Source organism: Drosophila erecta, unplaced genomic scaffold, assembly GCF_003286155.1.
Source record: "Drosophila erecta strain 14021-0224.00,06,07 unplaced genomic scaffold, DereRS2 tig00000279-arrow-arrow-pilon, whole genome shotgun sequence".
Taxonomy (NCBI): Eukaryota; Metazoa; Arthropoda; class Insecta; order Diptera; family Drosophilidae; genus Drosophila; species Drosophila erecta.
This window is the reverse complement of record NW_020825216.1, coordinates 1,607,515-1,616,461: the sequence shown is the minus strand read 5'-3', so window position 1 is coordinate 1,616,461 and position 8,947 is coordinate 1,607,515. Positions and strand designations below refer to the sequence as shown.

At 44.5% G+C, this 8,947-nt stretch overlaps 3 protein-coding genes across 5 annotated transcripts in view; 2 read left to right on the top strand and 1 right to left on the bottom strand.

The window, feature by feature from the left end:
• Positions 1-4: 4 nt before the first annotated feature.
• LOC6551733 (aminopeptidase N) lies at positions 5-1,903 on the bottom strand (the record flags this gene model as incomplete). Its single annotated transcript, XM_026982970.1, has 4 exons — positions 1,278-1,903; positions 937-1,216; positions 489-881; positions 5-415 (listed from the first exon to the last, which is right to left on the bottom strand). Coding segments are annotated over exons 1-4 (1,710 nt in total), but the record flags the coding sequence as incomplete, so codon positions are not given.
• A 278-nt stretch (positions 1,904-2,181) lies between these two features.
• LOC6551732 lies at positions 2,182-3,158 on the top strand. Its single transcript, XM_001977182.3, has 3 exons — positions 2,182-2,686; positions 2,806-3,085; positions 3,148-3,158. The coding sequence occupies exons 1-3, from the start codon at positions 2,279-2,281 to the stop codon at positions 3,156-3,158; spliced, it is 699 nt and encodes a 232-aa protein (XP_001977218.3). The 5' UTR covers positions 2,182-2,278.
• Positions 3,159-3,527: 369 nt separating this feature from the next.
• The window catches only part of LOC6551729 (serine-rich adhesin for platelets), an 80,806-nt gene continuing 75,386 nt past the window's right edge, over positions 3,528-8,947 (top strand). Inside the window, exons 1-3 of one of the 3 annotated variants that reach the window (XM_026982929.1) lie at positions 5,103-5,210; positions 5,266-5,281; positions 7,711-7,761. The gene's annotated coding sequence lies outside the window, so the exon portion shown is untranslated. Of the gene's footprint in view, positions 3,731-5,102; positions 5,211-5,265; positions 5,282-7,328; positions 7,688-7,710; positions 7,762-8,947 lie in introns of those variants that run through there. The other 2 variants (XR_003408156.1, XR_003408155.1) reach the window with 2 other exon arrangements.

The following is an 8,947-nucleotide window of genomic DNA, read 5'->3' as shown; positions in this document are numbered from 1 at the left end:
CCACCCACTCGAACGGTAGGGCCACCTCGTTAAGGATAAGCGGACTGGCGGTCTTTCTGGCCCGGCAGGTCAGCCATTCGCTGGGCAGCGTCGATACAAAGCTATGGCGAACCGCTGAGGCGAAGGTCAGTGGCACCCACCAACATTGGTGGCGTTTCTTCATCCGCTTGCCAGGATTGCGCAGATAACGCTCTTGGGTCACGGTCACCTGGTTGGTTTCATAGTTGCGCACCACTCGGATGAGCGGATAACCCGGTTGCATTGTCCACGAGTCCATCAGCTGGCTTACTCTAATGTCCTGACGCAAGCTCATCTGGCGGTCGGACTCCTCTTGCAATATGTGCCACAGGAACGCCTGATTGGGGGAGGATCCCTTGGGCGAGTGCAGGTACAGGCGCAAAGCGTTGACAAGGACCTGGATGTTAATGGAACATATCTATGCTGTATGAAGGTATCTATCTAAGACACAAATTATGAAATAAAGAAACCTGGGAGCCAATGACTGAGTGCAGCATGCGGAATAGAAGGGCTAACTTGTGGTACGCCTGGGTATCCGAGGAGGCGTGGGCGTGGGCCAGACTCACGGCTTGAGCACTGTTCCTGGAGTCCTCGTCTAGAACGGCAAATGCCTGTCGAAGCATGGAAAGCTCATGAAGCCGCCAGGCGGGCTCCACAGTATCCACGGCAAAGCCGGCCACATACTCGGATAGGCCATAGTGCAGCCAGTAGAGGGCGGGATTCTCCAGATCGGAGAGCCAGTGGTGTGCGATTTCGCGGGCAACGTGACTGGCCACCTGCTGCTTGGCCCCAGTCGTCCAGCGCTGCTCGCTGTAGAGGAATGCTGCCTCCGGGTAGCTCACGAATCCCAAATGCTCGTGACTCTTGGAACGTTCTAGGTTATTCAACATGCAATGCTCTTCAATACTCTACGCTTACCTGATAAGCCGTGTCGGGCAGAACCAGTTGGTCAATCTTCGGCTCAGGGAACGGCATTTCGAAAAGGGTAACAAAGTAGGTCATTATCTGCAATGTAATGCGTATGGCGTACTCGCCCTGATTGGCGATCTTGGGTCGCAGCCAGGTGGTCAGCGCGGGACCTTTTGGGATTTCGACGGACGTTCCATTCGTGAACCTGCTGATGGCGAAGGCCAATCTCTGTAGAGACATCGCTGGGGTCTGGTGGAAGGTAGTCCATATGTAGTCATCACTTTCATGTCTGCCAAAGGAATGAAAGGAATGAAGTAATGCCCATATAGCACAAGAATGTATATACAAACTCGAAGGTCTTGCGCACGCGCATGTTGCTCACGGCATTGGTGCCCCTAGGATGCGCCAAATTAAGAATGATGGGAGCGAGGAAGGTGCGATTCTCGAAACAGGGAAAGAGGGTGTTGGCCAGATTGGGAGCCAGCTGCGTGACCGCTACCCACTGCGGATGTTGTTTGGAATCCAAGTAGCGGGCCACAAAGTAGCCACTGGCTCGTGACATCTGGCCACTGAACTGGAGCACCAGGATGTACTCCTCGCCCAGCCAAAGCATGCTATTGAAGACGATGGCAAATTGGTGAAGCCGTTGAACGTGCCACACTTTGCGCACCGTCACCCGGCCACCGGTGTTGCTCCGGAATAGCCGCACGTTTGAACTCACTCGCAGGCCATTATTACTGAGGACAATGGTGCGAGTATCGCGCCAAACGCGCAGCCGGATGGTGACCTCGCCGTTGAAGGTTCCACTCAGCTTCACCGGGTCCACCTCGGTCAGCAGACTGAGATTGTAGTGCAGAGGGCGAAGGCTAGGAGCAGCTGCTTCAGTGGCGCCAGTTGCGCCAGTTGCGCCAGTTGCGCCAGTTGCTCCCATCAGGCATGGGTGCAAAACAATCAAGTACCAGGGCACCTTAATCATCATTGACGGGCTGATGCAGATAGATCGCCTTAATGGCCCGAATTCGACACACTTGATCGCATTGAACGCATGACGATTGCTCTCTCACAATACACTTAGGAAACGGATATTCTTTTCAATGAAATAGTATTATATTTATTTATTTCAACTGTCGAGACTGAAACCACTGAATCGCTGCGTAATGATCAAGATATCCGTTGATTAGTTGCTTTCACCCAGATTGCCTACAGCTCTGGCGATGAAGCTCAATCCAAGCAGTCTGTGAGATCAGTGTTCTTCGCTGACTACGACTCGTTAAATTTTCAATAGTGATTCAATCATCAAAGCCACAAACCCTTGCACAAACTCGCTGTTTTACAACACTTCATTCGAAAAATGAACACTTCATTGAATATAACCGAAGTGGGAGTGGCGTGTACTGGGTCGACATCAATGAGTGGATGCGGCGAGGATACTGCCAGTGAAGGCCGCTCCTTCGAACAGTACATAGACTTGCTGTGGACCATTGTCTGCATCTTGGCCTTGTCGAAGCTGACACAGTTTTCGGAATGGTATTTCAACCAACGTTTATGTAATCGAAAGAACTACTACGACATCTGCTCCATGAACCGCGAATGGGAGAACACACTTCAGCAGCACGAGGACGACAAGCGGCAGCTGTTTGAAGAGGTGAGGATGCTCACCAAGAAGAACCTCCACCTGGAGCAAATGATAAAGGATTTGCGCGATTGCAATATCCACTTGATCACCGAGAACTTTATGCGCACTGTGCTACAGGACCAGGTCTGTATTGACATCCAGATCTTCTCCTTAATAGCAACAGTGGTAGAATTTTGATGACAAAAAAAATGTCCACCAAAGTCGTTTAGCTTACCAAATTTGTTAACCAAATCTTATTTCAGAAGCAACAGTCCGCCCAGCCGAATATCTACATCACCAACAGCTACTTTCACCTCACTCGCCAAGTGTTCATCAACGATTCATTTGTAGACTTTAACGTTCGCAGTGCCGGTGGCAAGGATATCTGCCCCATAGAAGTCAACGAGGAGGGACTGAATATCTGGATGCAGTATCTGAAGATGCGCAAGTACTACATGGGCCCCATCGCCGATCCGAATTTAATAGCTCCCAGCAGCCCCGAGCCCCTCGTTATGACCACTGAGCAGTTGGCCAAGTTGCAGGGTGAGTTTACATGCCTTAATTTTAGGGTATCTAGTGTAAGTTCTGATCTTGTTTCGTTTCAGGCATTATTTAGTTTTACCTCAGTTGCCCTGAACAATTTATGATCAAGTTGTGTTAATCATAACCAATTATCAAAGAAGCTGAAATACAAAATATATTTTAAATGTACCGTATGATGAATAGTTAATGAAGCTTAAAGATAAACAATTTTTGTTTAATTTAAAGCTTTGCCATGGAAATCGTAAAAGCTTTCATAGCGCCACCTGTCTGCCCCAAAGGAAGACTATGTGCACCCCTGCAATCAGCTGAGCGGTAATTTGGGGGTGGATTGCGATTGCGATGATTTCGCGTGCGCAAGGGTGCCTTACTCGTGCCTTGCTCTCTCACCCTCTCTCTTCTGTACTGTTATTCTCTCGCCTGCGAGGTTAACACGTTTGCAAATGTCAAAGCCATGACTTCTGAGCAAGTTCCTCGGCCGTTTGAGTTTCAGTGTGTTCTCAGCCTTTGGAGCACTTCGTTAAACTAATACGGTGCGCACACAAAACACGCCAAAAACGCCAATTATACAGATATACGATAATAAACAATATTATTTGAAACCTTAACGAATTTGTGTAAAAATCGTGGAAATTACGCGCGTTTGCGGTAAATGTAAACGATTTAATTTTCATATATTCTACCGAATTTTTCTTCGATAATTGGAGACAAATTGAATTTCCCCCAAAAATTCTGCGGCCCATAAACGCGCGCGTGTTCGCCTGATTTGCCAATGTGTTCGTGCGTGTACCCATTGTGTGTGTGTGCCTTTGTATGTTGCCTATGTGGGTTGTTGTGCGAGTGTGTGACTGAGAGAGTACTTATTATGTAAAGTGCTCATCTTATTGACAGTTGACAGTGGCTGGTTGCGCTGATTTCCGAGCCGATTGCCTTTGACCAACTGCCCAAAGTCGGATGGCTTCAATTTGCTAATTAATCGAGTGCGAACGCACTTAAGTATGCTCCAGAGTTTAGCGCACGCACACACACGTGCACAAATATATCGTGTGTGTCGATTGTAGTAGCAACATGTCTTTGGCAATCGTACATTTTCCAAGCAAGAGACGAAGAGAGTGAGAGAGTTTGGAAAGAGCCCTCACAATTTACAAATTTTTATTATTTTGACTTTTCCCTTCACCCTCGTCTCCTCACAAGCGTTCATTTGCCCTTCGAAATGTCAAAATATTGCAGACAAAAGTCTGCGCTCCGCACAACATTGCCAGTCTGAAATACAAACTTCTGCGTTAGTCACATGTTTTCCAGCAAGCTGTCAGGCCGAAGAGAAAATTGCATAGGTTTCGGTCAACATCTTTGAATGTATTGCATGAAAATAGTAGCTGACATTTTAAATCTTGATTTTTTGATTAATTGTGGAGAGTTTATTTGCTGCCTGCTTTGAATTGACATTGCCAGGCTCAATTGGAATGCCCATTCAAATTGACCGCCACTTGTCGCGTTCCTCACATGCGCCACTCTCGCTCTCTTTGACTCTCTCACTCCGTATCGTGTTTTCTCTGTTGACTATGAGAGTCAGTTAGGTTAACATACATAAATCCTGTTAACTTTGGCAGCTTAACACAAGACCCTTGTCGTATTATTAACCCATGTGTAATTCGAATTTTATTTTATTACATAAAATGTGTTCGTTTACAAACTAAGATTTAGATTTGTCAATAAGTCGTTAAATTTGTAATTCTTAAATCTTGTTAATTATTTGTGGGTAATTGTTGTTTTAAATGATTGTTACTTTTTCAATGAAAGTAATTTTGTTTCTAAGGAATAAAATAAATGTTATTAAAGTTTCCAATTTTCCTTTTGTTTTGGACTAACAGCAGTTTAGCTAAATCAAAACTATTAAATATTGCAGATGTCCCGGATGAAGTGCATGTTAAGGGTTAACCTTAACATAGCCGCTGTTTAATCCCGCTGTTGCGTTAACAGCACGTAACGGGACTGCCGCGCTCTCTTTTGTGTCCCCCTCTCTCTCCGTAACACTCATTCACAGCGCCCCGTTGCTTGTCCTGTTTGGCTTGGTTTAGTTTTAGTCCTTCTTTGAACGTGCTGCCGACGAGTCACGAATTCGCAAAGCGTACGCATGGGATACCGATTCCCCACTCTCCCAGTCACATACTATTTTTTTTCAGTGTTTGTTCGCCCAGTGTGCGTGTGCGAGCGTGCGTGCGCGTAGATGTGTGTGTGTGTGTTTTGATGAGCGTGCAAACAGCAGGAGGAAGCGAAATAAGAAATAACACCAGCACACGCTCAATATGTATTATTGCACTCAACTACTGGCCATTTGCATGTGATGCGAAGCGACGTGCTTACAGCTGTTCAATTGTTTGATTCCCCGATTGCAACTCTACGCGATCTTCGCTTTCGGTTTTGAGTTGTCCCTTTGAACCGCTTACCGTTTAGCCGTTAACCGATTTGCCGTCCTGTGTGCTTGTCGCTCTGTCAACGTGTGTGTGTGTGTGTGTGTTTATTTTGTCTTCTTTTGGTTAATTTCTCGTGTAGTTTCTCGTTTTTTTGTTTGCTGTTTCGCCTGACAAGTGATATTGCTCTCTCGCTCTGAGTCAGCAGCGCCTGTCAAGCGGAGGGTTGTTTTTTTTTCCTGCCCAGCCGCTCCCCCTCAATCACCACACCCTCCCCCTTCACCCAACTGCTGCGCCACGTTGCCTTCAAAACTTCATTTCCAACCACTTGCCGTATTCGTCGACGTCATCGCAGCCATACAACAAACCACCGAGACACCACCCCCACCAGCACCCCCTCATCTGTTCTCATTCCAACCTTCAGTGTCATTGGCACTCGCTTACAGTTTGTTTAGTTTGCCCTTAAGTTGTGCGTTGTCTGCAAAACGAAAAAAAAACAAAAAATCAAAAATAAGTATAAAATAAGAACGACCAAGGGGCATGGCAAATCAGTTTGCGATAATTTTGGTTTTTGTACTGCCCAATTAGAAGGCAAATCAATACAAGTACAAGACAATAAGTGAACTGCGAACCGCAAAACGCTAAGGAAAAAACAAAACCCAAAGAAATAAAATAAACGTTGCACCCACCACCGCCTCACGCTCACCGCCTCACCGCTCGCCCGCTAGTTTAAAGCTAATGCCACCGCCCACCACCACTAGAACTACTACTTCCACCACAACCACTAGTACCACCACCACCAAGAACCAAGAACCACAACCACCAACTACCAGCCTCGATCTGAATCACTTCGCAATCAAATAACAAGAAAAAGAGTTAAATGTAAAAGAAAGAAAGAAAGGCAGAGTCCAGATTCCGAGTCCACTTGTCCAAAATGTCGTCAAATGTTGAAAAATGTGAGCTCCACCAAAAAAAAAAAAAAAAAAAAATGCATTACTAGATGTGTTCGTTCCCGTAATATGTGCATTTAGCATCCCCCTAGAACCTCTAGCGTAGCTCTATCTATTTTCTCGATAAAAATCAAAGACGTAGCGCCCATTCTCTGTTTAAAAAGTAAATAACTTAATAACTAACTAAGCAACCATAGAACCGTTACCCGATTTGTTTTGCCATGTTTACCACTTATGATCTAGACTCTTGACAACAACTAAAAATAAATCCCATTCCTTTTTTGTTTTGTACTACCAAATGAGAACTATAACTATTCTTTATATCGGTCTGCCTCTTTCTTTCTCTATCTATCTCTATCTATATCTCTGCCTCTGTCTGTCTCTCCATCTCTGTCTGTCTTTCGTGTTCTGTCTAGTTAACATGCCTTGAATCGAACTTTTACCCACCCTGTTAACTTCTCCTGCCTAAGAAAACAAACTTTCCCACTCGAGTCCTTGAAAATTGGGAAGACCGACTGAGAATAGCATCTGAAAAAGTGAAGTTCTCAAGATGGTTCCTGTGCGTTGGCACTCGTTAAAACTTCCACTGATTGGCTGGAGTCCCGATTGTAAATAAGACCCCCAATTCTATCAAATCCCTGAGTTTCTATTAGATGTTCGACCTTTGCCTGCTTCTTAATCAACATGCATGCTCGAGAAATCATCAAATAACTACAGATTATTGGTTTATAATTTGAGAATGCCAAACACACACATACACACATGATGATTGGGTCGATCGGTGGATCAAAATTACACAAATTACTGTTGTACGTTAGCCCCGTAAAATTGCATAATATCCGTTCCATTCCGTTTCGTTTATCGTTCCTCGTTCGTTTCTCGTAGTTCCCAAGTTCGTTTGATGCGTTCGTTCCATCGTTCCTTCGTTGTGTTTGCCAAGTTAAATTTTGTTGTACTCGAATTCCCAACTGGCCAACTAAACCAGAGTTGGAATTTGCAATTGGAAGGCCAGAAGCCAAAACTGAACAGAAAACAAAACAGCAGCTACCAGACAAAGAAACAAACAAGAAATTAAATCAAACCTTAATCCAATCTAAATATATATATATATATACATATATGTATTCATTCAAACCTAAAGTGTGTCTAATCACCAATTCTTAACGTTAAATTCTCTTTAAACTAAATAATCCACACACGAATCACACAAACCAAAAAACCAAAATCAAAACCAAATAATCGAATCGAATCGAAATCGAAATCGCAGACCCAGGCAAAATTCGCATTGACCACCAAGCATATGAGCTTGTGGCTAAAGGTAAGCTATGAAAAGTCAATATTTCAGTGTTTATTTGTGATAGGAAATCCGTTAAATGGAGAGATTATTACTATCAGTTTGGCTGCAGTGCAGTTTGTACACATTCAACATTTAAATTTAATTATTAGCCTAAAGCTTAAGGTAACTTGTTATTCTGGTGGTTGCATGGAGCGAATACTTAACAAAGCAATGGCTTATTACAATTGAGCTATTTATTTTATGTTCCAAATAATACACACTCAATTATTTTTATAGATATGAAGGTAATATAATAATATCATAACATCATACCTACAAGCATTTTTCAATTGTTAATATGCGATTCAATGCGAAACTCGTTTACTTCGCAGGTTAAAGACTGTAGTTTTTATTGACTTTGCATAATTAGCCATGAATAATTTGCAATGCTGGAATATTAATAAGTCCTTTAAAGCCTCAGTTGGTCGGTGCAGTAGTCGCTAGTGTGGGAAATCCCCGATTGGCTCAAGGGAAATTCCCTCTAAATTATTATCTACGGTCCCTTCCTGGTTCCGCATTGATTTGTCGCATGTCCGGATGTTGTACGTTCCTGCCCCTCACACATCTTGCCACATGCAACTATTCATTTTCAATTATCCTGTTAAATTAATGCCCTGTACTACTCGTCTGGCCCATCCTCGACTTCCTTTCCCAGCTGCCATCGCATCATCCCCACATATCCTTTGTCTGCGGCATGATTCAGCTCAGCTCAGCTCAGCTATCTGTGAAAAGTTTGTTTTTTTCGCCCGTTGCTTTTGTTGCTGCTGGCCTGGCGACAATTTCGACGGCAGACGTCGGCTTGGCTCTAAAATATTGGTTATTAGCATAGCCCGGGGGTGTTTGAGGTATAAACAGGGGGGTTTGGGCTTATAAGGGAAGCTGACAAAGCAGCCAACGCTTTTTGTTGCCTACATTTTGGGGTCAGGGACTTGTTTTGTCAGCTTTCAGAGGGGCGGCGAGCAGAGCAGAGCGCCAAGCAAATTGCCAGACACACAGAATCGAGTGGGGTATGATGGAGGGGCACTCTGTATAGATAGAACCCGCTTATACATCTATTTATCCGCTACCCACAAGTTTTACTTAACCCCCTGCTGCCGCCGCTGCATCTTTTGTATTGTGAATCATAGCCAAATGCATTCGACGCCATGCCATCCCATGGCCAATGGGG